General features: G+C 52.8%; 1 protein-coding gene across 7 annotated transcripts in view; it reads right to left on the bottom strand.

The window, feature by feature from the left end:
* Window positions 1–26,906, bottom strand: part of LOC147096930 (rho guanine nucleotide exchange factor 25-like) — a 550,157-nt gene that overhangs the window by 351,093 nt on the left and 172,158 nt on the right. The window contains exon 1 of one of the 7 annotated variants that reach the window (XM_085972588.1): window positions 19,147–20,706. The exons of 5 other annotated variants lie outside the window; for them this stretch is intronic. In XM_085972588.1, coding sequence (XP_085828714.1) covers window positions 19,147–19,237 — 91 coding nt within the window. In that variant the 5' untranslated portion in view covers window positions 19,238–20,706. Of the gene's footprint in view, window positions 1–19,146; window positions 20,707–26,906 lie in introns of those variants that run through there. One more of the 7 variants, XM_085972590.1, reaches the window with a different exon arrangement.

Below are 26,906 nucleotides of genomic sequence, written 5' to 3'. Positions count from 1 at the left end.
CTAGATGCAGGAAGGATGTTCCCGATGGCGGGGCTGTCCAGAACCAGGGGTCACCGTCTAAGGATAAGGGGTAAGCCATTTAGGACAGAAATGAGGAGGAATTTCTTCACCCAGAGAGTGGTGAACCTGTGGAATTCTCTACCACAGAAGGCAGTAGAGGCCAATTCATTAAATATATTCAAGAAAGAGTTAGATATATTTCTTAAGGCTAAAGGGATCAAGGGGTATGGGGAGAAAGCAGGGACAGGGTACTGAATTTGGATGATCAGCCATGATCTCATTGAATGGCGGAGCAGGCTCGAGGGGCTGAATGGCCTACTCCGGCTCCTATTTATGTTGTTAGTGGCCCCAACTCCACTTTCCCACTGTTTCAAGGTAGCACTCTGCGTTGCGAGCCTTGGCCTTTGACCTTCGGCCTCTCAATGGAAAAAGGTGAACAGGAGTGACAGAACTGATCAGGCGTGCAATGACTCCCGCTGGTGCTCTTTTAAAGAACCCCCCACCCCCCCTCCGCTCCCCACACTTTAAACCGGACAATATTATTTTCCAGTCTCCCTCAGTTCAAATCCTGTGTTGCTCATTCACAGAATGTTGGCCGGATAGCTTATCAGTAACGCTTTAAGTTTCATGAACTTTGTTTAAGTGCAGAGTTATTAATGTGTAATTTGGTCACAAAGGACTGGATCACTATTTTATTGGAACTTGCGAGTAAACCCTGGCGCCCTCCCCTTCCCCCACCAGCCTCCCACCCGCTGTTTCAAAGTCCTCAACAAGTAGGAGGTTAAAGCTTTGTATCTCCTGCTCAGCCGAGTTCAAAGTTCATCCCCATCTGTTTTTTGGATTGGGCAGCTCATGTCTTGACTGGTCTGTTTGGAAAATTTCTAGAATGTAATTTAGAGACGAAAGTCCATTTGTTTTGTTTTTTAAATGGACATCTCATTTTTTTTTGTGTCACATAGTATTTACAGCACAGAAACAGGCCATTCGGCCCAACTGGTCCGTGCCGGTGTTTATGCTCCACACGAGCCTCCTCCCACCCCTCTTCATCTCACCCCATCAACATATCCTTCTATTCCTTTCTCCCTCATGTGCTAATAATAATCCAGAGATTATGGGGGTCATTTTAATTTCGGGCGATGGTATAAAATGAGCAATACCAATTTGGCCACTCATGAGACATTAGCCCTCTACTAATAGTCTTCTTCGAAATAGTGCCATGGGACCTTTTACATCCACTCAAGAGAGCAGACAGGGCCTACGGTTTAACATCTCATCCGAAAGATGGCACCTCCGACAGTGCAGCACTCCCTCAGTACGAATAGGACTAATAGGAATACAGGAAACTCTTTTTTATCCGGCACTGACGGGACCGGCGTGGTGCCGGTTGATCAAAAAGTCCGGATTACAGAGAGGTATACTTAATAAGGTACAAGAGCCCCGTACACGGCCACAGGTCCAGGCATCCCTGTTGCATGACAACAGGTGCAGGAACCCCAGTTACACTGCCACAGATCCAGGAACCCCGGTTACACGGCCACTAATATGAAGTAAAACTTACCTGAACCTACTCCTGAATTTTGCCGGTTAAGAGAGATTTCCGGTTATTTAGGTGCCGGTAAAAAGAGAGTTTCCTGTATTCCTTCTGTGAGGTCACAGTGAGAGCCAGTCCGCCGCCATCTTGCCATTGAATGGGAGATAATGAAGGCCCTGAAATTTCGCGTGGGTTTTCCTGGTCTTTCCCCCCCCGCCCCCCCCTCCCCCCATGGCTCTAGCGGGAGACCAGCGGAACCGCCTCACCCCCACGGGACCTGGCATCGACAGCTGAAAATGGCCGCAATTCTATGCGGGAGCTCGATAGTACACCCTGCGGAAGTTCAGTTCCTCCCAGTCTCCTGAGGCCCTGTGGCGGCGATGCCCCTTATCTGGCTTCCACGCAGATTTGAAATGGATGGGTTCTGCCCTTATTTTGTGCCACCTCTGGCAGGTACGCCACATAAGAACATAAGAAATAGGAGCAGGAGTCGGCCATTTGGCCCCTCGAGCCTGCTCCGCCATTCAATAAGATCATGGCTGGTCTGATCTTGGTCTCAACTCCACTTCCCTGCCCGCTCCCCATAACCCTCGATTCCCCTGTTTTTCAAAAATCTGTCTATCTCCGCCTTGAATATATTCAGTGACTCCGCCTCCACAGCTCTCTGGGGTAGAGAATTCCAAAGATTCACCACCCTCAGAGAAGAAATTCCTCCTCATCTCCATCTTAAATGGGCGACCCCTTATTCTGAAACTATGCCCCCTAGTTCTAGATACCCCCACGAGGGGAAACATCCTCTCAGCATCTACCCTGTCAATCCCCCTCAGTATCTTATATGTTTCAATAAGATCCCCTCTCATTCTTCTAAACTCCAATGGGTATAGGCCCAACCTGCTCAACCTTTCTTCATAAAATAACCCCTTCATCCCAGGAATCAACCTTGTGAACCCTCTCTGAACTGCCTCCAATGCAAGTATATAAGGAGACCAAAACTGTACACAGTACTCCAGGTGTGGTCTCACCAATGCCCTGTACAGTTGTAGTAAGACTTCCCTACTTTTATACTCCAACCCCCTTGCAATAAAGGCCAACATTCCATTTGCCTTCCTAATTACTTGCTGTACCTGCATGTTAACTTTTTGTGTTTCATGTACGAGGACACCCAGATCCTTCTGTACCACTGCATTTTGTAGTCTCTCTCCATTTAAATAATATTTTGATTTTTTATTCTTCCTACCAAAGTGGATAACCTCACATTTTCCCACATTATACTCCATCTGCCAAATCTTTGCCCACTCACTTAACCTATCTATATCCCTCTGCAGACTCTTTGTGTCCTCCTCACAACTTGCTTTCCCACCTATCCTTGTATCTTCAGCAAATTCGGCAACAGTACACTCGGTCCCTTCATCCAAGTCATTAATATAGATTGTAAGTAGTTGAAGCCCCACACTAGCAAATGGGAGGTTGCAGCAGGGGGCTCTGCCCAACATCCAATTGTTGACTCGGCAAACTGTGCCGAGCCTAGTCCAACTCCCTTCCTCCCCCGTGGGCAGAGGCCATGTGGCACCTCCTTGCACATCTCGGCTGAGACTGGTACCTCAGGATAGTGGCACGCTCCATTACCTGGCGTCAGTGCAGAGCTTGGGGCCGATGTTCTGAGTTTGCGCTCGTGCCAGGGAGCCTCACGCCGTTGCCCAATATTTTCTGTCGACTGAAGTGGGATAGCTGGTTCACGGTCGTAGCTCAGCATTACCGACAACTGTTACAGTAACACATTGGGAGACTTAAAGGGGCAGTGCTGCGATGGTAAAGACACTGCCTCACAACATTAAAACATTGACCAGAAACTTAACTGGATCAGCCACATAAATACTGTGGCTACAAGAGCCGGTCAGAGGCTGGGTATTCTGCGGCGAGTGTCTCACCTCCTAACTCCCCAAAGCCTTTCCACCATCTACAAGGCACAAGTAAGGAGTGTGATGGAACACTCTCCACTTGCCTGGATGAGTGCAGCTCCAACAACACTCAAGAAGCTCGACACCATCCAGGACAAAGCAGCCCGCTTGATTGGCACCTCATCCACCACCTTAAAGGTCAGAAGGTTGTGGGTTCAAATCCCACTCCAGAGACTTGAGCAGATAAAGCTAGGCTGATACTCCAGTGCAGTACTGAGGGAGCGCTGCACTGTCGGAGGTGCCGTCTTTCAGATGAGACGTTAACCGAGGCCCCGTCTGTTCTCTCAGGTGGATGTAAAAGATCCCAATTTGGAAGAAGAGCAGGGGGGAGTTCTCCCGGTGTCCTGGCCAATATTTATCCCTCAACCAACATCACTAAAACAGATTATCTGGTCATTACCACATTGCTGTTTGTGGGAACTTGCTGTGCGCAAAATGGCTGACGTGTTTCCTACATTACAACAGTGACTACACTTCAAAAGTACTTCTTTGACTGTAAAGCGCTTTGAGACGTCCGGTAGTTGTGAAAGGCGCTATAGAAATGCAAGTCTTTCTTTCTTTCTAACATTTAAATGATTGTTGCTCAATAAGAGTCTCCTCCCCACCAACACCCCATCCTCCCTCCCTGCAGTGGGTGAGGAGAGCAGGCTGGTCTCAGGCTAATGGAGTCATTACTGTTGACTGGGAATGCACGAGAGGCCCAACTAGGCCTCCATGTCCAACTAGGCCTCCATGTCCAACTAGGCCTCCATGTCCAACTTTCCCTTCGGGTTGCCAACCCTCCAGGATTGGCCTCGAGTCTCCAGGAAGTAACGACAAATCTCCAGGACGCTGCTGCGGGCAACAGTTTATATTAATTATGAAGAATATTGCCGATTGGAGGAAAAAAATGCGGCTTCTCTGCGAGTGAAGAATCATCCAATCGGGTGACGAAGAGTCTTCGCCTTCCGATTGGCCGTGGGAAGGTGCTGCCCTGCGAGGATGGACATGGCGGGCGACTAATGGCGGGAGTGTGGGGGCGGGGCATTTGGAGGCAGGAGGTCATGTGATGACACCCCCAGGAATACGTCCAACCAGAGTTGGCGACCTGATTGCGCCCCCCCCCCACCCCCACCCCTCCATGGGGAGGCTCCACACAGCACCTCCCTGCACGGCTTGGCTGAGATACCTCAAGATAATGGTGTGCTCCACTGTTTGGTTGTGCTACAGATCTCGGGGCTAAATTTCTGAGTTTGCGCCTCCGGGAGGGAGCCGCACTCTGCGGTGGCACGCGTCGGAAGTTGTAGCAAGCGCGCTGCCCGCTACTTACCTTGAAGGTGAAAGTGTGAGCAGCACATGCCTGAATTTCCGATATGCCTGGGCAAGGCTCCCTGTCGGCAGTGTGACCTCGGGCAGTTCCCCACGCTTCGCTCTGCTTTTCACCCCGCAATTTTCTTCTGACGCTAACTCATGTTCACCAGGCACTAGGCGCCCGCCAAAGTAACTATTCTTCATAGCGGAATCTGTGCTGGGAGGCCATTCAACCACAGACAACACCACAGCCAAACCCAATCCTGCCCTACTCTGACACACACACACACACACACACACACACACACAAGACATGCACAATTGGATCGGGAGCTGGAACCCTGGCTGAATTTCCCCTCCCATTGTAGTGACTTCAACCACTGCCCCAGCTGACATCAGCTAACTCAACACAGGCCAGGAACTGAACTACTAAAGGAGAAAATAGAAGAACATCTAGAAACCAAAAATATAATAATCAATAGTCAGCATGGATTTTTTTGAAGAGGTAACAGAGAGAGTAGACAAGGGTAATGTAGTAGATATAATTTATCTGGATTTTCAAAAGGCCTTCGATAAGGTACCCCATAATAGACTGATGAACAAGGCCAGAGAATGCAGAGTCAGGGGACAAGTAGCAGAATGGACTGCTGGCTGGCTTCAGGACAGAAAGCAGAGAGTAGGATTAAAGGGTAGCTATTCACAGTGGCAGAAGGTGGGTAGTGGTGTTCCACAAGGATCAGTGCTGGGACCACTGCTGTTCACAATTTACATTAACGATTTAGAATTAGGAATCAAAAACACAATTTCTAAATTTGCGGATGACACTAAATTGGGGGGGATAGTCAATACTGAGGAGGACTGCAACAAGTTACAGGAGGACATTAATAAACTTGCAGAATGGGCATATAATTGGCAAATGAAGTTCAGCACAGATAAATGTGAGGTATTACATGTTGGTAGGAAGAATAGGGAGGTCACTTATCACTTGGAGGGTGCGGGTCTTGGTGGGGTAGAGGAACAAAAGGATCTCGGAGTACAAATACACAAATCACCAAAAGTTGCAACACAGGTTAGCAAGGCCATAAAAAAGCAAACCAAGCACTAGGGTTTATTTCTAGAGGGATAGAATTGAAAAGTGGGGAAGTTATGCTAAACCTGTATCGAACTTTGGTTAGACCACACTTGGAGCACTGCGTACAGTTCTGGTCGCCATATTATAAAAAGGATATAGAGGTACTGGAGAGGGTGCAGAGAAGATTTACAAGGATGATACCAGAAATGCAAGGGTATACACATCAAGAAAGGATCAACAGGCTGGGTTTCTTTTCTCTTGAACATAATAGAGGTCTTTAAAATTATGAAAAATTTTGATAGAGTGGATACAGAGAGAATGTTTTCACTTGTGGGGAAGAGCATAACTAGAGGCCATCAATATAAGATAGTCACCAAGAAATCCAATAGGGAATTCAGGAGAAACTTCTTTACCCAAAGAGTGGTGAGAATGTGGAACTCGCTACCACAGGGAGTGGTTGAAGCGAATAGTATAGATGTATTTAAGGGGAGGCTGGACAAGAATATGAGGGAGAAGGGAATAGAGGGTTATGCTGATAGACTTAGATGAGGAAAGACGGGAGGAGGCTTGAGTGGAGCATAAACGCCGGCATGGACTGGTTGGGCTGAATGGCCTGTTACTGTGCCGTGTCTATCTATCTATATATATAAAGCGGCTCTTCTGTCTGTCTGTCCCGATGCCTGTCTGTCTGTCTGTCCGTGTTCTATACGTTTGAAAGTTACAGAGCGTACCGACGCACGCGTCGCCTCAAAAGAAAGCTTGCGATTCCGGACCGGTCATAGGCGTATTTACGCTTCGGCCGCACAAAAATCCCGCCCGCGGTATCCGAAAAACGTTCAGCGTTCCGCTCATTAGCATCTCATTAGCGACCGTGTGACGTCGAGGTCCACCAATCGGACGGCGGGTTCCTGGCGAGTGCCGTCCGACAGTTGAGTGTCGAGTGACTCGACGATTGACCAATCCTACGCTTCGGTGACCTGACCAGTCGACCAATCGGTGCGTGTGTGGGCGGGCCTTATCTTTCTGAACCGAGGTGAGTGGCCGCCATCTTGATTTTTCACAATTTTTTCCCCCACACTTTCTGTGTGTTAGGGAACTAAGGTAAATATTTTAATGATGAGTTAGGGAATTAATGAACAATTTATTTCAGTTTTATATTGTGTTTAGCAACCCCCTCCTCCTCCTCCTCACCCTCGCGCAGGGGGGACTCGGTGCTGGTCTCCAGGCCCGCTGCAGGCAGGCTTGAAGCTCCAAAAATTTCTCTCTCTCTCTCCTTCCCTCTTCCCTCTCTCTCCTTCTCCTCTTCCCTCTCTGTCTCTCTCTACTTCCCCCTCTCAGGTTTGACGGTGTCGGGGCCCGAAGTGAGCCGCTCTAACGGCCGCCAGCCCGCGGGGTTTCCCTGCCTACCCCCGCGGGCCGCCTCGCGCCGCTGGCACTAACCGCGCATGCGCCGCCCGCCCGCGAGAGCCCGCTCTGGCTTTTTTTTAAACGGCTGTCCCCGAACTCAATCGGCGTCAGCCACGAGGGTCAGGGTGCGCGCGCAGCAGGAGCAGCTGAGACGCGGCAGTCTCTCTGTTCCGCGTCGGCTCGGGCAGGGGGCGGGTCTCTCAGCCGCAATCGGCGATCTGGAGGGCGGGGCTCCGGAGAGTGGGACGCCGCTGCTCGGGAGGGCGGGGGGCGGGGCTCGGGACATCGGGGGGCGGGACATCGTGAGATCGCGGGCCCGGACTACAGATCGGGGGGGCGAGGCTCGGGAGATCGGGGGGGCCACCCTCAGGGGGGGCGGGGCTCCGGGGGGGCAGGGCTCGGGAGACCGGGGGGGGGGGCCGTGCGCCTGAGAAGTGGGGGCGGTGCTCGGGATATCGGGGGGGGGGGCGCGGCTCGGGAGATCGGGGGGGGCGGGGCTCAGGGACTCTCCCCCTTCCCTCCCCCCTCCACCCTCCCTCCCTCCCCTCCCCTCCCAATCTCTCTCACTCCCAATCTCTCTCTCACACTCCCAATCTCTCACTCCCAATCTCTCTCTCTCACACTCCCAATCTCTCTCACTCCCAATCTTTCTCTCTCACACTCCCTATCTCTCTCTCTCACACTCCCAATCTCTCTCTCTCTCTCACACTCCCAGTCTCTCTCTCTCTCACACTCCCAGTCTCTCTCTCTCACACTCCCAGTCTCTCTCTCACTCCCAATCTCTCTCTCTCTCACACTCCCAATCTCTCTCTCTCACACTCCCAATCTCTCTCTCACACTCCCAGTCTCTCTCTCTCTCACACTCCCAATCTCTCTCTCTCACACTCCCAATCTCTCTCTCTCACACTCCCAATCTCTCTCACACTCCCAGTCTCTCTCTCTCTCACACTCCCAGTCTCTCTCTCTCTCACACTCCCAATCTCTCTCTCTCACACTCCCAGTCTCTCTCTCTCTCACACTCCCAGTCTCTCTCTCTCTCACACTCCCAATCTCTCTCTCTCACACTCCCAATCTCTCTCTCTCTCACACTCCCAATCTCTCTCTCACACTCCCAATCTCTCTCTCTCTCACGCTCCCAATCTCTCTCTCACGCTACCAATCTCTCTCTCACACTCCCAGTCTCTCTCTCTCACACTCCCAATCTCTCTCTCTCTCACACTCCCAATCTCTCTCTCTCTCACACTCCCAGTCTCTCTCTCTCACACTCCTAATCTCTCTCTCTCTCACTCCCAGTCTCTCTCTCACACTCCCAATCTCTCTCTCTCTCACACTCCCAGTCTCTCTCTCTCTCACACTCCCAATCTCTCTCTCACTCCCAATCTCTCTCCCTCACACTCCCTGTCTCTCTCTCACACACTCCCAGTCTCTCTCTCACACTCCCAGTCTCTCTCTCTCACACTCCCAATCTCTCTCTCTCACACTCCCAATCTCTCTCTCACTCCCAATCTCTCTCTCTCACACTCCCAATCTCTCTCTCTCTCACACTCCCAATCTCTCTCTCTCACACTCCCAATCTCTCTCTCTCTCACACTCCCAGTCTCTCTATCTCTCACACTCCCAATCTCTCTCTCTCACACTCCCAATCTCTCTCTCTCTCACACTCCCAGTCTCTCTCTCTCTCACACTCCCAATCTCTCTCTCTCTCACACTCCCAGTCTCTCTCTCTCTCACACTCCCAATCTCTCTCTCTCACACTCCCAATCTCTCTCTCTCTCACACTCCCAGTCTCTCTCTCTCTCACACTCCCAGTCTCTCTCTCTCTCACACTCCCAATCTCTCTCTCTCACACTCCCAATCTCTCTCTCTCTCACACTCCCAATCTCTCTCTCTCACACTCCCAATCTCTCTCTCACACTCCCAATCTCTCTCACGCTCCCAATCTCTCTCTCACGCTACCAATCTCTCTCTCTCTCACACTCCCAGTCTCTCTCTCTCACACTCCCAATCTCTCTCTCTCTCACACTCCCAATCTCTCTCTCTCACACTCCCAGTCTCTCTCTCTCACACTCCTAATCTCTCTCTCTCTCACTCCCAGTCTCTCTCTCACACTCCCAATCTCTCTCTCTCTCTCACACTCCCAGTCTCTCTCTCACTCCCAATCTCTCTCTCACACTCCCAATCTCTCTCTCTCACACTCCCTGTCTCTCTCTCACACACTCCCAGTCTCTCTCTCACACTCCCAGTCTCTCTCTCTCACACTCCCAATCTCTCTCTCTCACACTCCCAATCTCTCTCACACTTCCAATCTGTCTCTCACACTCCCAATCTCTCTCTCTCACTCCCAATCTCTCTCTCTCTCACACTCCCAATCTCTCTCTCTCTCACATTCCCAATCTCTCTCTCTCACACTCCCAATCTCTCTCTCTCTCACACTCCCAATCTCTCTCTCACACTCCCAATCTCTCTCTCTCTCACACTCCCAATCTCTCTCTCTCTCACACTCCCAATCTCGCTCTCTCTCACACTCCCAATCTCGCTCTCTCTCACACTCCCAATCTCGCTCTCTCTCTTCCCCCCCACTCGCTCTCTCTCTTCCCCCCACTCGCTCTCTCTCTTCCCCCCCCACTCGCTCTCTCTCTTCCCCCCCACTCGCTCTCTCTCTTCCCCCCCACTCGCTCTCGCTCTTCCCCCCCACTCGCTCTCGCTCTTCCCCCCCACTCGCTCTCGCTCTTCCCCCCCACTCGCTCTCTCTCTTCCCCCCCACTCGCTCTCTCTCTTCCCCCCCACTCGCTCTCTCTCTTCCCCCCCCAGCCGCTCTCTCTCTTCCCCCCAGCCGCTCTCTCTCTTCCCCCCAGCCGCTCTCTCTCTTCCCCCCCACTCGCTCTCTCTCTTCCCCCCCACTCGCTCTCTCTTTTCCCTCCCACTCGCACTCTCTCTTCCCCCCACTCGCTCTCTCTCTTCCCCCCCCACTCGCTCTCTCTCTTCCCCCCCCACTCGCTCTCTCTCTTCCCCCCCCACTCGCTCTCTCTCTTCCCCCCCACTCGCTCTCTCTCTTCCCCCCCACTCGCTCTCTCTCTTCCCCCCCAGCCGCTCTCTCTCTTCCCCCCCAGCCGCTCTCTCTCTTCCCCCCCACTCGCTCTCTCTCTTCCCCCCCACTCGCTCTCTCTTTTCCCTCCCACTTGCACTCTCTCTTCCCCCCCCACTCGCTCTCTCTCTTCCCCCCCCACTCGCTCTCTCTCTTCCCCCCCCACTCGCTCTCTCTCTTCCCCCCCACTCGCTCTCTCTCTTCTCCCCACTCGCTCTCTCTCTTCCCCCCCACTCGCTCTCTCTCTTCCCCCCCACTCGCTCTTTCTCTTCCCCCCCACTCGCTCTCTCTCTTCCCCCCCACTCGCTCTCTCTCTTCCCCCCCACTCGCTCTCTCTCTTCCCCCCCACTCGCTCTCTCTCTTCCCCCCCACTCGCTCTCTCTCTTCCCCCCCCACTCGCTCTCTCTCTTCCCCCCCACTCGCTCTCTCTCTTCCCCCCCACTCGCTCTCTCTCTTCCCCCCCAGTCGCTCTCTCTTCCCCCCAGTTTCTCTCTCTCCCCCCCAGTTTCTCTCTCTCCCCCCCAGTCTCTCTCTCTCCCCCCAGTCTCTCTCTCCCCCCAGTCTCTCTCTCTCCCCCCCAGTCTCTCTCTCTCCCCCCCAGTCTCTCTCTCTCCCCCCAGTCTCTCTCTCTCCCCCCAGTCTCTCTCTCTCCCCCCCAGTCTCTCTCTTCCCCCCAGTCGCTCTCTCTTCCCCCCAGTCGCTCTCTCTTCCCCCCAGTCGCTCTCTCTTCACCCCAGTCGCTCTCTTCCCCCCAGTCGCTCTCTTCCCCCCAGTCGCTCTCTTCCCCCCAGTCGCTCTCTCTTCCCCCCAGTCGCTCTCTCTTCCCCCCAGTCGCTCTCTCTTCCCCCCAGTCGCTCTCTCTTCCCCCCCAGTCGCTCTCTCTTCCCCCCAGTCGCTCTCTCTTCCCCCCAGTCGCTCTCTCTTCCCCCCAGTCGCTCTCTCTTCCCCCCCAGTCGCTCTCTCTTCCCCCCCAGTCGCTCTCTCTTCCCCCCCAGTCGCTCTCTCTTCCCCCCCAGTCGCTCTCTCTTCCCCCCAGTCGCTCTCTCTTCCCCCCAGTCGCTCTCTCTTACCCCCAGTCGCTCTCTCTCTTACCCCCAGTCTCTCGCGCTCTCTCTCTTATCCCCAGTCTCTCGCGCTCTCTCTCTTACCCCCAGTCTCTCGCGCTCTCTCTCTTACCCCCAGTCTCTCGCTCTCTCTCTCTCTTCCAACAACAACATGCCCTCGAAAAAGCCTTGGCACCGCCGGGCACCCCCAGCTAGTCTATATATATAAAAGACCTCTTCTGTCTGTCTGCCTGTCTGTCTGTTCTCTATACACGCAAAAGTTATAGAGCGTACCTACACGTGTGTTACATCAAAAGAAAGCTTACGATTCCGGAGCGGTCATAAGCGTATTTACGTTTCGGTGAGACAAAATTTGTGCCGACGGTATCCAAAAAAACGTTCAAAATTCCACTCATTATCCGCTCATTAGCATTGAGTGACTATGATGTCGAAGAGCTGCTCTGATGTCAGAGCAGTTTTTGTGCTGTCATAAAGAAATCAATGCTTTCACTGTGCCCAGCCTACTCAGCTGGGGTGACTCGGGCCGGGCCTCTTCCTCTCTTCTCTATTTCTTCTCTCTCCGTCTCTCTCTCCTCCAGTCTCTCCCTCCTCCAGTCTCTCTCTCTCTCTCCCCCCAATCGCTCTCTCGCTCCCCGTCTCTCTATCTCTCTCTCTCTGTCTCCCAGTCTCTCTATCTCTCTCTCTCCCCAGTCTCTCTCTCCCTTCCCCTGTCTCTCTCTCTCTCCCCCAGTCTCTCGCTCTCTCTCTACCCCGTCTCTCTCCCCCAGTCTCTCTCTCTCTCTCCCCCAGCCTCTCTCTCTCTCCCCAGTCTCTCTCCTCTCTCTCCCCCCAGTCTCTCTCTCTCTCTCTCTCCCGTCTCTCTCTCTCTCCCCCAGTCTCGCTCTCTCCCCCCTCAGTCTCACTCTCTCTATCTCCCCATTCTCTCTCTCTCTCTCTCTCTCCCCGTCTCTCTCTCTCCCCCCTCAGTCGCACTCTCTCTCCCCCCAGTTTCTCTCTCTCTCTCCCAGTCTCTCTCTCTCCCCCGTCTCTCTCTCTCCCCCCAGTCTCTCTCTCTCCCCCCCAGTCTCTCTCTCTCCCCCCAGTCTCTATCTCTCCCCCCAGTCTCTCTCTCCCCTCCAGTCTCTCTCCCCTCCAGTCTTTCTCTCCCCCAGTCTCTCTCTCCCCCAGTCTCTCTCTCTCTCTCCCCAACTCTCTCCCTCTCCCCCCAGTCTCTCTCTCTCTCCCCCCACCCCCCGGTCTCTCTCTCTCCCCCCAGTCAATCTCTCGCTCTCTCTCTCTATCTCCCCAGTCTCTCTCTCTCTTCCCAGTCTCTCTCTCCCTTCGCCCATCTCTCTCTCTCTCCCCCAGTCTCTCTCTCTCTCTCCCCGTCTCTCTCCCCCAGTCTCTCTCTCTCTCCCCCTCAGTCTCTCTCTCTCCCCATTCTCTCTCTCTCTTTCCCCAGTCTCTCTCCTCTCTCTCCCCCAGTCTCTCTACTCTCTCTCTTTCTCTCCCCCATCTCTCTCTCTCTCCCCCAGTCTCCCTCTCTCCCCCTCAGTCGCTCTCTGTCTCCCCCCTCAGTCTCTCTCTCTCTATCTCCCCAGTCTCTCCCTCTCTCTCTCACCACTCAGTCGCTCTCTCTCTCCCCCTCAGTCTCTCTCTCTCTCTCTATCTCTATCTCCCCATTCTCTCTCTCTCTTTCCCCAGTCTCTCTCCTCTCTCTCCCCCCAGTCTCTCTACTCTCTCTCTCTCTCCCCGTCTCTCTCTCTCTCCCCCAGTCTCTCTCTCTCCCCCTCAGTCGCTCTCTCTCTCCCCCTCAGTCTCTCTCTATCTCCCCAGTCTCTCTCTCTCTCTCCCCCCCAAGTCACTCCCTCTCTCTCTCTCCCCATCTCTCTCTCTCTCTCCCCCCAGTCTCTCTCTCTCCCTCTCTCCCCCCTGGTCTGTCTCTCTCTCTCTCCCCCTCTCTCCCCCCTGGTCTGTCTCTCTCTCTCTCCCCCAGTATCTCTCTCCCCAGCCTCTCTCCTCTCTCTCCCCCAGTCTCTCTCTCTCTCTCCCCGTCTCTCTCTACCCCAGTCTCTCTCCCCCTCAGTCTCTCTCTCGCCCCCTCAGTCGCTCTCTCTCTCCCCCCTCAGTCTCTCTCTCTCTATCTCCCCGTCTCTCTCTCTCTCCCTCTCTCCCCCAGTCTCTCTACTCTTTCTCTCTCTCCCGTCTCTCTCCCCCCAGTCTCTCTCTCTCCTTCCCTCTCTCTCTGTCTCTCGCTCCTTCCCTCTCTCTCTCTCTCTCTCTCTCCTTCCCTCTCTCTCTCTGTCTCTCTCTCCTTCCCTCTCCAAATGGGGTGAAACCGAATTTCTAGCCCTCTCCCTCTCTCTCCCCCCAATCTCTCTCTCTCCCCGTCTCTTTATCTCTCTCTCTGTCTCCCAGTCTCTCTCTCTCTGTCTCCCAGTCTCTCTATCTCTTCCCCCAGTCTCTCTCCCTCTCTCTCTCTCCCCCAGTTTCTCTCTCTCTCTCCCTGTCTCTCTCTCGCCCCTCAGTCTCGCGCTCTCTCTCTCTCCCAGTCTCTCTCTCTCCCCCAGTCTCCCAGTCTCTCTCTCTCCTCTAGACTCTCCCTCCTCCAGTCTCTCTCTCACAGTCTCTCTCTCTCTCCATCTCTCGCTCTCCTCCAGTCTCTCTCTCTCCCCAGTCTCTCTCTCCCTTCCCCCATCTCTCTCTCTCTCTCTCCCCCAGTCTCTCTCTCTCTCTCTCCCCATCTCTCTCCCCCAGTCTCTCTCTCTCTCCCCCTCAGTCTCTCTCTCTCTCTCTCTATCTCCCCATTCTCTCTCTCTCTCTCTCTCTCTCCCCAGTCTCTCTCCTCTCTCTCCCCCCAGTCTCTCTACTCTCTCTCCCCCGTCGCTCTCTCTCTCTCCCCCCCAGTCTCTCTCTCTCCCCCTCAGAGTTGGGGTCACTCGGGCCGGGCCTCACAACCGCTCGGCCCGAGACACAGAGCGAGGGAGCGGCAGCGGCCGGCCGTAAACCGCGCGGCCCTGTAAACTGCTGTTTTACAAAAAAGCCTTGGCAACGCCGGGCCCCCCCAGCTTCTATATATATAAAGCAGTATGTCTGTCCGTCTGTCTGTCTGTCCGCTGTCTGTATGTCTGTCTATCTGTCCGCTATACACTCAAAAGTTATAGAGCGTACCTACACATATGTAATATCAAAAGAAAGCTGACGATCAGGGGAGTGTCATAGGCGTATTTACTTTTTGGTCAAACAAAAATTGTTCGGACAGTATACAAAAAACTTTCAAAAATCCGCTCATTAGCGGTTGACCAATCCTACCGCTCATTATCTTTGAGTGACATGATGGTTGACCAATCCTGCAGTTCAGTGTCCTGATGGTTGACCAATCGGTGCGTCACGGGCGGGACCTAATCCTGCAGCCTCCCGAAACTTCGCCGCCATTTTTCCCCCTGCTTTTCCTCAACAGCCAGCAGGACAGCTCCGTCGACCCGCCGGAGCGGGAGGTGAGTTGGGGTCACTCGGGCCGGGCCTCACAACCGCTCGGCCCGAGGCACAGAGCGAGGGAGCAGCAGCGGGTGGCCGTCAACCGCGCGGCCCGACACACAGAGCGGGGGAGCGGCAGCGGGTGGCCCTCAACCGCGTGGCCCGACACACAGAGCGGGGGAGCGGCAGCGGGTGGCCCTCAACCGCGTGGCCCGACACACAGAGCGGGGGAGCGGCAGCGGCCGGCTGTCAACCGCGCGGCCCTCTAAACTGCCCTGGCAACGCCGGGCCCCCCCCTGCTAGTATCCTATGTAATCCTATGTGAACCTGGGGTTTCCTAAGCTGCCTGTCTCAGTGCAAGTCGTGGCTCAGTGGGTAGCACTCTTGCCTCTGAGTCAGAAGGTTGTGGGTTCAAGTTCCACTCCAGAGACTTGAGCACAAAATCTAGGCTGACACTCCAGTGGAGTGCTGCATTGTTGGAGGTGCTGTCTTTCGGATGAGATATTAAACTGAGGCTCCATCTACTCTCTCAGGTGGATGTAAAAGATCCCATGGCACTATTTTGAAGAAGAGCAGGGGAGTTCTCCCTGGTGTCCTGGCCAATATTTATCCCTCAATCAACATCACTAAAACAGATTATCCAGTCATTATCACATTGCTGTTTGTGGGAGCTTGCTGTGCGCAAATTGTCTGCCGCATTTCCCACATTACAACAGTGACTTCACTTCAAAAGTGCTTCATTGGCTGTAAAGCGCTTTGAGACGTCCGGTAGTTGTGAAAGGCGCTATAGCAAATGCAAGTCTTTCTTTCAGTGCTGTCCTGGGCATTGCACTTGGCCACTGAGCCATCAGGGGCAGCCATTATGGTTGTTTTTGATGGCAGGCCCCAGATTAGATTTATTTTTCCTCCCTCCTTTTAAGTCCTGATGCATCATAACCCAGCAGAGGGGGTGGGGTTAAGGCAGGGTCGGGTGGCCTACCATTAGGCTTCTGCCTGTGATGCTCTGCAGCAGGCCAATACGAGGTGCATGAGGGCATTCTGGGACGGATGTGGCTGCCATTTTGTCAAGATGAGGCCTGGATTTCCGCTCAAAGCTGAATGTCGGAAAATGCCACAAGTGAAGGAGTCGTGCACAAATAGATCTTATACTTCGAACTTTTAGACGATTATGTGATTTCATTAAATCTGATGATGGAAAATGTCTGCTGCATTGGAAAGCTGGCCAAGGAGATGAAATACTAGAGGCTCAGCTGAGGTGGCACTTAGCAGCTGGCATCATCTACGGGAGAGGTGAATCAGAAATTGGCAGTGTAAATGTAAATGTCAATCAACAGTGCCTTTATTTATATAGCGCCTTTAACGTAGTAAAACGTCCCTAGGGGCTTCACAAGAGCGTTATGAAACAATAAGGAGATATTATGACAGGTAACCAAAAGCTTGGTCAAAGAGGTAGATTTTAAGGAGCGTCTTAAAGGAGGAGAGAGAGGTAGAGAGCTGGAGAGGTTTAGGGAGGGAATTCCAGAGCTCAGAGCCCAGGCAGCTGAAGGCACGGCCAACAATGGTGGAGTGATTATAATCAGGGATGCACAAGAGGCCAGAATTGGAGGAGCGCAGAGATCTCGGAGGGTTGTGGGGCTGGAGGAGGTTACAGAGATAGGGAGGGGCGAGGCCATGGAGGGATTTGAACACGAGGATGAGAATTTTGAAATTGAGGCGTTGCCGGACTGGGAGCCAATGTAGGTCAGCGAACGCAGGGGGTGATGGGTGAACGGGACTTGGTGCGATTTAGGACACGGGCAGTCGAGTTTTGGATGACCTCAAGTTTATGGAGGGTGACATTTCTGTTAAACTTATCTAAAAGAGACACTTTCATACTCTGCCCGATTTCCTGTTTCCATTTAAGCGGGTGGAGTGTAAGGGGAGCTGCTGATTCGCTAACGACTGTTCTGTGTTACCACCCAGGACGGATTTACAGCCCCGTTATTCGGTTCGCAAGGCAGAAATTCCTTGATTTAAATGTGATGTTAACGGCTTGGGCATTAAATAGTCCCACAATAACGGGTACTCTGTGCAGCCCCACGATGGAGGACTGCACCCTGACGACCCCCCCCCCCCGCCACTCCACCCAGCTCTCCCGCCGCTGCATCATTCCCTATTAAAGGGGCCGGGATTTCCGTCTTCTCGATTGCCGACACCGCACCTTTACACGTAGAGAAACCACCCGAGACAAGTGAGTCACTGCACTCGCCGGGGGAAAGCGCATCGCCGAGGCAAAAAGGCCAACTACAGCCTCAGCTCCGACCAAACGATTGTCTTTAACCCAACAGACACCAGATTCACAGGGCAACATTCCGCACGCAAACTGCCTTAATTGCGCGACACGACCCAGAGCACAGAAACAGGCGCACGTCACTTTAATTCATAATCAATATCCTTTTTCATTTGAAATCAAACTGTGCGTCATGGGCGAGGGGGTAGGGTATTTTATTAAAGCCCCAGCCCTGAGTCCACATAACCCTTAAACTGCACTGGGCAGACGGTTTAATGAGGGCGCCGTGGGAAAGAGTAATGCTGGAAAAATCCATTATAACGAGGGATTTTGAAACGAAGTTTCGTGCGGTGTGAGGATATGTTTGTTCAGGAGCTGAGCATTGCGAAGCGGTGGCTTAATATGATATCTTATAGAATAAGTGGACGCCTTTCGGGTCAGTGGAGTAAACGATAACAGCTGGACAACCTTTTGTGTGCTCTGATTCGTGGTCGAGACTGACTTTAATCACACAAAGCTCCGTTAACTCTTGAAGCCCTGAGAGGTCTTTGTTAACCCTCTCCCTGCCCAACTTCTTTGGGCAGGTTTTTTTGTTTAAGAATCCACCCATAACTATACAACCCTTGGAGTGATGGGGGTTATTCCACTGCCTGGGAACGCACAGCAAAATATAAAAGTAGGCCATCGCAGATGGACACCCTTATATCCAGTTTGTGAAGTATTTAAAAAAAATACTTTTTAGAAAGCTTGCGGGGCTGTGGCGAGCAGGGGCAGCAGGACGAATTGGACAGCTCTACCAAAGAGCCAGCACAGGCCCGATGAATTGAATGGCCTCCTTCTGTGCCCACACATGCGCCCTTGCCTGTCGGTTAGCGATAAGCCGAGAACCGCAGCTGATTCCCACCTCTTCCCCCCCCTCGCGCAAGGGCTCCCAGTCCAGTTACAGCCACCTTATCTGCTCCGGTGCTACCTCGGGCATGGGATAGGACCAGGGATAGGACCTGGGATAGGACCAGGGATAGGACCTGGGATAGGACCTGGGATAGGACCAGGGATAGGACCTGGGATAGGACCAGGGATAGGACCTGGGATAGGACCAGGGATAGGACCTGGGATAGGACCAGGGATAGGACCTGGGATAGGACCTGGGACTTTCCTGGGTTTGGTGGCTGGCACAGCACAGAAGGAGGCCATTTTTAAAATTGGATTTATTCAACGTTAAAAACATTTACTACATCGTGATCATTCCATTGTACCATACAAATCACCCGTTCCAAACTAAAACATAAATCCGTCACTCCGCACAGTCATTCCATGTATTAACATCAAAAACTGAAGTTTAATTTGTCTCCCCTGACATATATTAATCTATTGCACTTTTAAAAACTGATCATAAAATGCCATCTTTAAATTCCGCTCTGAATACAGCCACAGAGCCTTATAATGATCTTTTAACTTAAGAAGGAGGCCATTCAGTCCATCGATTCTGTGCCGGCTCTTTGAAAGAGCTCTCCAATTAATCCCACTCCCCTGCTCTTTCCCCATCGCACTGCAAATTTTTTCAAAAGGAAAAAAAAACTTCCCAAACTAGATATACGCAAGTAAAATTAGAAAACGAACAGTATGGAGCAGAGAGAAAGAGAACGATTCATTTACACCGGGAGTTAACAAATAAAAAGATTTTATTTGGCCAGTTGACTCCAAAACTACTGTTTGCAGCTACCCGTGCTCTTAAGTGCTCTCAAACTCTTACAGATTTTTCGAATACATCAAAGTGACCTAGTAAGGATTCCTGCAGCGTCTTGTAGACTGTGGCAGGGTTCTGCCAGACAATTTTTTTAAAAAGTTGCTGTCAGTCACGGCAAGCAGAGTATTACAGGCTTGTCGAAAATGGACAAAACAGGTGTGAGGTATGTCTCCATTTGAAAGCCAGAGGAGTGGTAATCATTCCAGCCCCGCACACACACACACACACACGCACGCACTCAACACGGACAAGGCTTAAGTCACTTACCTCGCACTCTGTAACAACATCCGCACTTTGCCAGGACCTTGCGGAACAAATGGTGGCATGCGCAGCCCGGCCGCTGCTGCCCGCCCTTCATGCTGCCTGGTTGGCGCTCATGCCAGCCTGCCGTGGAGACCGAAGCACCGTGGCCATGTACGCGGAACGAGCCGGCCGTGAGGGAGGAATTTTTGGGAGATATGCAAGGAGGCTGCTCACTCCAGAACAGGCACAGCACATGAAGTAACGGTTTGCTTGGCTTGGAAGCGGGTGGAGACTGCCTTCACTCTCTCGCTCTCTCTCGCTCTCTCTCTCTCTCTCTCAATCTGTGGCTCTTCCAGCAGTCAAGGACCACCCCCTCCCCCGCTCTCTGCAGCACTGACTGCAGAGTCTGAGGCCTTGGGAAGGGTTGGCAGCACACAAGCTATCTGCACAGCTGGGTAAAAGTCCAAAGTGATCTTCAGCCATTGCACGGGCCGAGCTGATAGCTGCCTCTGAGAAAACTCTCCACCACAACAGAGTGAGGCAAAATTCCAAGGGACCTGCCTTTGTGTGTCTGTGTGCGAGCTTAATGAAAACCAGCATCTGTGCGAAATAGTCTAAAAATGGAAAGTGTGTTAAACAGATGCAACTTAATCCGTTGAGAGGGTCGCGGAGCAGGGTTTTCCCGATACCCTGTTTATTTATTTGTTAAGCCAGGGCTGAAAAACTCCCTCTCACTACCTCCCTTTTTGCCTGCGGCCCTTCTGTAACCCAGACCATAATGTTTCACTGACACAGCCAGAGTCTTAAGATCAAACCAGAGAGTTGAGGGAAGTTTAAAGGCACGTTTCTCTTTTTTATCTTTTTTATTTCGGTTTTTTATGGAGAATCGGAAAGAATGGCAGTGTGCCCTTCCCGCAAACACATTGGGCAAAGATCCCGGAATCCCAATTTAATTAAAAATAGGGATCGGACTTGCTGAACTCGAGGCATAAGTGCTGAGAGCATTCACACTGTTCTGGTGGGCGAGTTAACAGAGGAATGTCGTTAGATTGTGATAAGCATTTGTACCTGAACTTCAATGACTGGGATCCATATCAGGGTCGAGTTTCTGCTCGTTTGTTAAGCGCAATCTGGACGGATTCGGGGGAACCAGTGCTAAAGATTGGGGAATTTTAATCGTGAGTGAGTTACGCCCGCAATCGCTTACGCTCGCGTTTCCCGCGATCTTTTACGCTGGTTCAAGGTTCAATTCGCCCGGATCAGGCCCTGCCCACAACACTGGCCATACCCCCCAGGTCAAAGCGGCGCGATTCCTCCGATTGTGCTGGTTCGAGGAGGCGCTTAAAATTGCGCTCATTTTCGTAGGCGCACAGGCATGTATAGGCACGTTTTAGAAGTGTTTTTCATCTCAAAATTTAATTTACAAAGAAACTGACTAGTCCACACCAGTGAAACTAGTAAATGGTTCAGTATAGTTCTTTTTACAATCATTTTCAGTGAGTTTAAATCAGATTACTCACAGGTGAAGGGCTGGGCGCCCTTATTAAAAAAAAAGCTTATTTTTTGCTGATAAACCCATTTTCAGCTGTATTAATAAAACTGTGCCAGGTTACCGCTCTTAAATATATCAAGGAATACTTTTTAATGGAAAAAAAACCCAACAAACCATTCCGTTCTATTAAGCTGCTCGACTGCGCTGGTTCATGGAATCATAGAATAGTACAGCACAGAAGGAGGCCATTCGGCCCATCGAGTCTGCGCCGGCTCTTTCGAAGAGCAATCCAGTCAGTCCCACTCCCTCACTCTTCCCCCATATCCCTGCCACTTTTTCTCCTTCAAGTATTTATCCAATTCTCTTTTGAAGGCTACGATTGAATCTGTTTCCACCGGCCTATCAGGCAGTGCATTCCAAATCCTAACCACTCGCTGCGTAAAAACGATTTTTCCTCACGTCGCCTCTGGTTCTTTTGCCAATCACCTTAAATCTGTGCCCTCTGGTTATCGACCCTTCAGCCATTGGAAACAGTATTTACACAATCTAAACTCTTCATGATTCTAAACACCTCCATCAAATCTCCTCTTAGCCTTCTCTGCTCTAAGGAGAACAAGGCCAGCTAGATCTTCTGTCTGTGACCAACCGGTTGCTTTCAGGCCTGCTCGGAAGCTTGCTCCACCTGAGCGCTCAGCTGGGTAAGAGAAGATAGCTGGAAGACGGAAAAAAAGAAATTGCAAATCCGAATCCAGTTTTTAATCGACACCCATTGTATTCGCTCCGGTTAACAAACTCTTTTTGACAACCGCCTCCTATTTTAAAGGGGCAGTGCCTTGTTGCGTTGAGCGCTTTGTGTAACTCTCACCGTGCTGATGTCACGGCCAAGTGGTGACCAATGTTCTCGTTAAGCCCCGCGGGGGTCTTGGGGTCCCGCGCCGGCCGCTCTCGGGGTCCCGCACCAGCCGCTCTCCGGCGTCTGTATGGGGAAAAACCGTGCTTGCGCGAAAATTTGAATGGGCCGCGCAGCCAGTTAAAGGGACCGCGCACCGAAAAGAAAAATAAGATGGAACATTGGGGGGGCGATACAATGTTTGAGTGGACCGGTCAAAACAGTGGTATGGGAGCTACAGCTGGTCCCTGGGCTGAGGGGGAGGGGAAATCGGACAGGGTTCCTGTTCTTGATCACGGTCCAGTGACGCCTGTTGCAAAGCACCAGCCTGTGAATGTCAAGGCGAGGATTTCACCCCTTTTGTGGTGGAATAGCTGACTGTCTAGATTCAGACATGAAGAATACACGGTTAGGTGGGGTACTGGAGGGCGTTTGGCATCAGTGAGAGTCAGGAGAGGCGGGGTAGGAAGCTGAAAAATATTTGACATCTATCTTTTTAAATTAAAGACTCTGCCCCTTTAAGTGATTATCTTTAGCCATGTTATAGCTTTTACTATGTTTACAGACTAATGTATATATAGTCACCTTCTGTATAAGCTGCATGAGTTTTACAGTTTAAAATATACATCATCTATTTGTTTTCTTTTTAAATGTTTATTTCTCATTCCCCTTTTGAAGGTCACATAGGAACAGGAGGAGGCCATTCAGCCCCTCGAGCCTGTTCCGCCATTCAATCAGATCATGGCTGATCTGTAGTTTAACTCCATCTACCCGCCTTGGTTCCACATCCCTTAATACCCTTACCCAACAAAAATCGATCAATCTCAGTTTTGAAATTTCCAATTGACCCCCCGGCCTTGACAGCTTTTTGGGGGGGAAAGTTCCAGATTTCCACCACCCTTTGTGTGAAGAAGTGTTTCCTGACATCACCCCTGAACGGCCTGGCTCTAATTTTAAGGTTGTGCCCCCTTGTTCTGGACTCCCCCCACCAGAGGAAATAGTTTCTCTCGATCTATCCTATTGAATCCTTTAATCATCTTAAACACCTCAATCAGATCACCCCTTAATCTTCTATACTCAAGGGAACATAAGCCTGGCTGTGCAATCTGTTCTCATAATTTAACCTTTTTAGCCCTAGTATTATTCTGGTGAATCTGTCCTGCCCCCCCTTCAAGGCCAATATATCCTTCCTGAGGGGCGGGGCCCAGAACGGAACACAGTTACTCCAGATGGGGTCTAACCAGAGCTCTGTACAACTGTGACAGAACCTCCACCTCTTTGTTTTGCTCCCATGGTGGGCGGCACCTCTGCGTTTTTGCATCTCGCAGGAGATTATATGGCTGCGGGGGAGGGAGGGAGGGCAGGAAGAGACTAGACATGATGCTCCTGCCATTGTGACGTGTGGAGCAGGCTTGATGGACAATGGACGAGGCAAAGGATCGGGCTCGGTGGCGATGCCTTTCGTGGTCGAACAGCTTGCTTGCGCTCGCTGTCTAGTCTCTGGCGAGGTACCGGAGGCCCTAGGTCCTGACCTGCTGGCCCAGCGTTCATTGGGCTGGGATTACCTTGGTCGGGGGGGGGGGGTGGAGGGTGGGGAGTTCACTCCTGGGATTTGTTGCCTAGCGACCCCACTTGACCTCTGCTGCCAGTGGGATCAACTGCTTCCCCAGGGCCCAAGAGCCACCAGCACCAAAGGGCTGATTCCCTGAAACGTGGAATATCCGATTGGCTGATCCTAACGCCCTTGGCCACCACCAGCGAAACGCCTTTTTGTACGAGCAATCATTGCTGTGGGCGTCTCGTGCACTCTGACTACAAACCGCAGCACTGGCGACGTCAACATCTGCAGAGGAGGTGTGTCCGATCAGTGGAAATCTGGTGGCGGGGGCGCGTGGGGAGCGGAGGGGGAGTAGTCGGAACATTGTGAATCAGGTAGGCAGGTAAGCAAGGGATGGAAGGCACAGCATTGATAATCGTGTCGGCCGTGACTCAGTGGGTAGCGCTCGCGCCTCTGAGTCAGAAGGTTGTGGGTTGAAGCCCCACTCCAGGGACTTGAGCACATAATCCATGCTGACAATCCCAGTGCAGTACTGAGGGAGTGCTGCACTGTCGGAAGTGCCGCCTTTCTGATCAGACGTTAAACCGAGGCCCCGTCTGCTCTCTTGGGTGAAAAGTTGGCAGAGAAAAATTATCAACAACAACTTGCATTTATCTAGCGCCTTTAACATTGTAAAATGTTTAAAGGCACTTCACAGGAGCGTAATTAAACAAAATTTGACACCGAGCCACATAAGGAGATATTAGGACAGGTGACCAAAAGCTTGGTTAAGTAACATCTTAAAGGAGGAGAGAGAGGAGAGGTTTAGGGAAGGAGTTCCAGAACTTAGGGCCTTGGCAGCTGAAGGCAAGGCCACCAATGGTGGAGCGAAGGATATCGGGGTTACGCAAGAGGCCACAATTGGAGGAGTGCAGAGATCTGAGAGGGTTGTAGGGCTGGAGGAAGTTACAGAGATACAAAGTATGTACAGCACAGAAACAGGCCATTCGGCCCAGCTGGTCCGTGCCGGTGTTTATGCTCCACACGAGCCTCCTCCCACCCCTCTTCATCTCACCCCATCACCATATCCTTCGATTCCTTTCTCCCTCATGTGCTTGTCTAGCCTCCCCTTAAATGTATCTCTGCTATTCACTTCAACCACTCCCTGTGGGAGCGAGCTCCACATTCTAACGACACTCTGGGAAAAGAAGTTTCTTCTGAATTTCCTACTGGATTTATTAGTGGCTATCTTATATTGATGGTCCCTAGTTCTGGTCTTGCCTACAAGTGGAAACATTCTCTCTACATTTACCCTATCGAACCCTTCCATAATTTTAAAGCCCTCTATCAGGTCACCCCTCAGCCTTCTCTTTTCTAGAGAAAAGAGCCCCAGCCCATTCAATCTTTCCTGATAGTTATAACCTCTCAGGTCTGGTATCATTTCAGTGAATCTTACTTGCACCTTCTCCAGTGTTAGGGGCGGGACCATGCAGGGATTTGAAGACAAGGATCAGAATTTTGAAGTCGAGGCGTTGCTGGACCGGGAGCCAACGTAGGTCAGCGAGCGCAGGGGGTGATGGATGAACAGGACTTGGTGCGAGTTAGGACACGGGGCAGCGAGCACAGGGGGTGATGGATGAACGGGACTGGGTGTGGGTTAGGACACGGGGCAGTGAGCACAGAGGGTGATGGGTGAACGGGACTGGGTGTGAGTTAGGACACGGGGCAGTGAGCACAGCGGTGATGGATGAACGGGACTGGGTGTGAGTTAGGACACGGGGCAGTGAGCACAGGGGGTGATGGGTGAACAGGACTTGGTGTGAGTTAGGACACGGGGCAGTGAGCACAGGGGGTGATGGGTGAACGGGACTGGGTGTGGGTTAGGACACGGGGCAGCGAGCACAGGGGGTGATGGGTGAATGGGACTGGGTGTGAGTTAGGACACGGGGCAGTGAGCACAGCGGGTGAGGGGTGAACGGGACTGGGTGTGAGTTAGGACACGGGGCAGTGAGCACAGGGGGTGATGGATGAACGGGACTGGGTGTGAGTTAGGACACGGGGCAGTGAGCACAGTGGGTGATGGGTGAACGGGACTGGGTGTGAGTTAGGACACGGGGCAGTGAGCACAGTGGGTGATGGGTGAACGTGACTGGGTGTGAGTTAGGACACGGGGCAGTGAGCACAGTGGGTGATGGGTGAACGTGACTGGGTGTGAGTTAGGACACGGGGCAGTGAGCACAGGGGGTGATGGGTGAACGGGACTGGGTGTGAGTTAGGACACGGGGCAGCGAGCACAGTGGGTGATGGGTGAACGGGACTGGGTGCGAGTTAGGACACGGGGCAGTGAGCACAGGGGGTGATGGGTGAACGGGACTGGGTGTGAGTTAGGACACGGGGCAGTGAGCACAGGGGGTGATGGATGAACGGGACTTGGTGCGAGTTAGGACACGGGGCAGTGAGCACAGGGGGTGATGGGTGAATGGTACTGGGTGTGAGTTAGGACACGGGGCAGTGAGCACAGGGGGTGATGGGTGAACGGGACTGGGTGTGAGTTAGGACACGGGGCAGTGAGCACAGGGGGTGATGGGTGAACGGGACTGGGTGTGAGTTAGGACACGGGGCAGTGAGCACGGGGTGATGGGTGAACGGGACTGGGTGTGAGTTAGGACACGGGGCAGTGAGCACAGGGGGTGATGGGTGAACGGGACTGGGTGTGAGTTAGGACACGGGGCAGTGAGCACAGGGGGTGATGGATGAACGGGACTGGGTGTGAGTTAGGACACGGGGCAGCGAGCACAGGGGGTGATGGGTGAACAGGACTGGGTGTGAGTTAGGACACGGGGCAGTGAGCACAGGGGGTGATGGGTGAACGGGACTGGGTGTGAGTTAGGACACGGGGCAGAGAGCACAGGGGGTGATGGATGAACGGGACTTGGTGCGAGTTAGGACACGGGGCAGCGAGCGCAGGGGGTGAGGGGTGAACGGGACTGGGTGTGAGTTAGGACACGGGGCAGTGAGCACAGGGGGTGATGGGTGAACGGGACTGGGTGTGAGTTAGGACACGGGGCAGTGAGCACGGGGTGATTGGTGAACGGGACTGGGTGTGAGTTAGGACACGGGGCAGTGAGCACAGGGGGTGATGGGTGAACGGGACTTGGTGCGAGTTAGGACACGGGGCAGTGAGCACAGGGGGTGATGGGTGAACATGACTGGGTGTGAGTTAGGACACGGGGCAGTGAGCACAGGGGGTGATGGGTGAACGGGACTTGGTGTGAGTTAGGACACGGGGCAGTGAGCACAGGGGGTGATGGGTGAACGTGACTGGGTGTGAGTTAGGACACGGGGCAGTGAGCACAGGGGGTGATGGGTGAACGGGACTGGGTGTGAGTTAGGACACGGGGCAGTGAGCACAGGGGGTGATGGGTGAACGGGACTGGGTGTGAGTTAGGACACGGGGCAGTGAGCACAGGGGGTGATGGATGAACGGGACTTGGTGCGAGTTAGGACACGGGGCAGCGAGCGCAGGGGGTGAGGGGTGAACGGGACTGGGTGTGAGTTAGGACACGGGGCAGTGAGCACAGGGGGTGATGGGTGAACGGGACTGGGTGTGAGTTAGGACACGGGGCAGTGAGCACAGGGGGTGATGGGTGAACGGGACTGGGTGTGAGTTAGGACACGGGGCAGTGAGCACAGGGGGTGATGGGTGAACGGGACTTGGTGCCAGTTAGGACATGGGCAGTGAGCACAGAGGGTGATGGGTGAACGGGACTGGGTGTGAGTTAGGACACGGGGCAGGGAGCGCAGGGGGTGAGGGGTGAACGGGACTGGGTGTGAGTTAGGACACGGGGCAGCGAGCACAGGGGGTG

The sequence above is a fragment of the Somniosus microcephalus genome, chromosome 33 (genome assembly GCF_052327205.1).
Source record: "Somniosus microcephalus isolate GS21.2 chromosome 33, FLI_Smic_1.0, whole genome shotgun sequence".
Classification (NCBI taxonomy): Eukaryota; Metazoa; Chordata; class Chondrichthyes; order Squaliformes; family Somniosidae; genus Somniosus; species Somniosus microcephalus.
The sequence above is the reverse complement of the archived record's forward strand: the minus strand, read 5'-3'. Positions and strand labels throughout refer to the sequence as shown.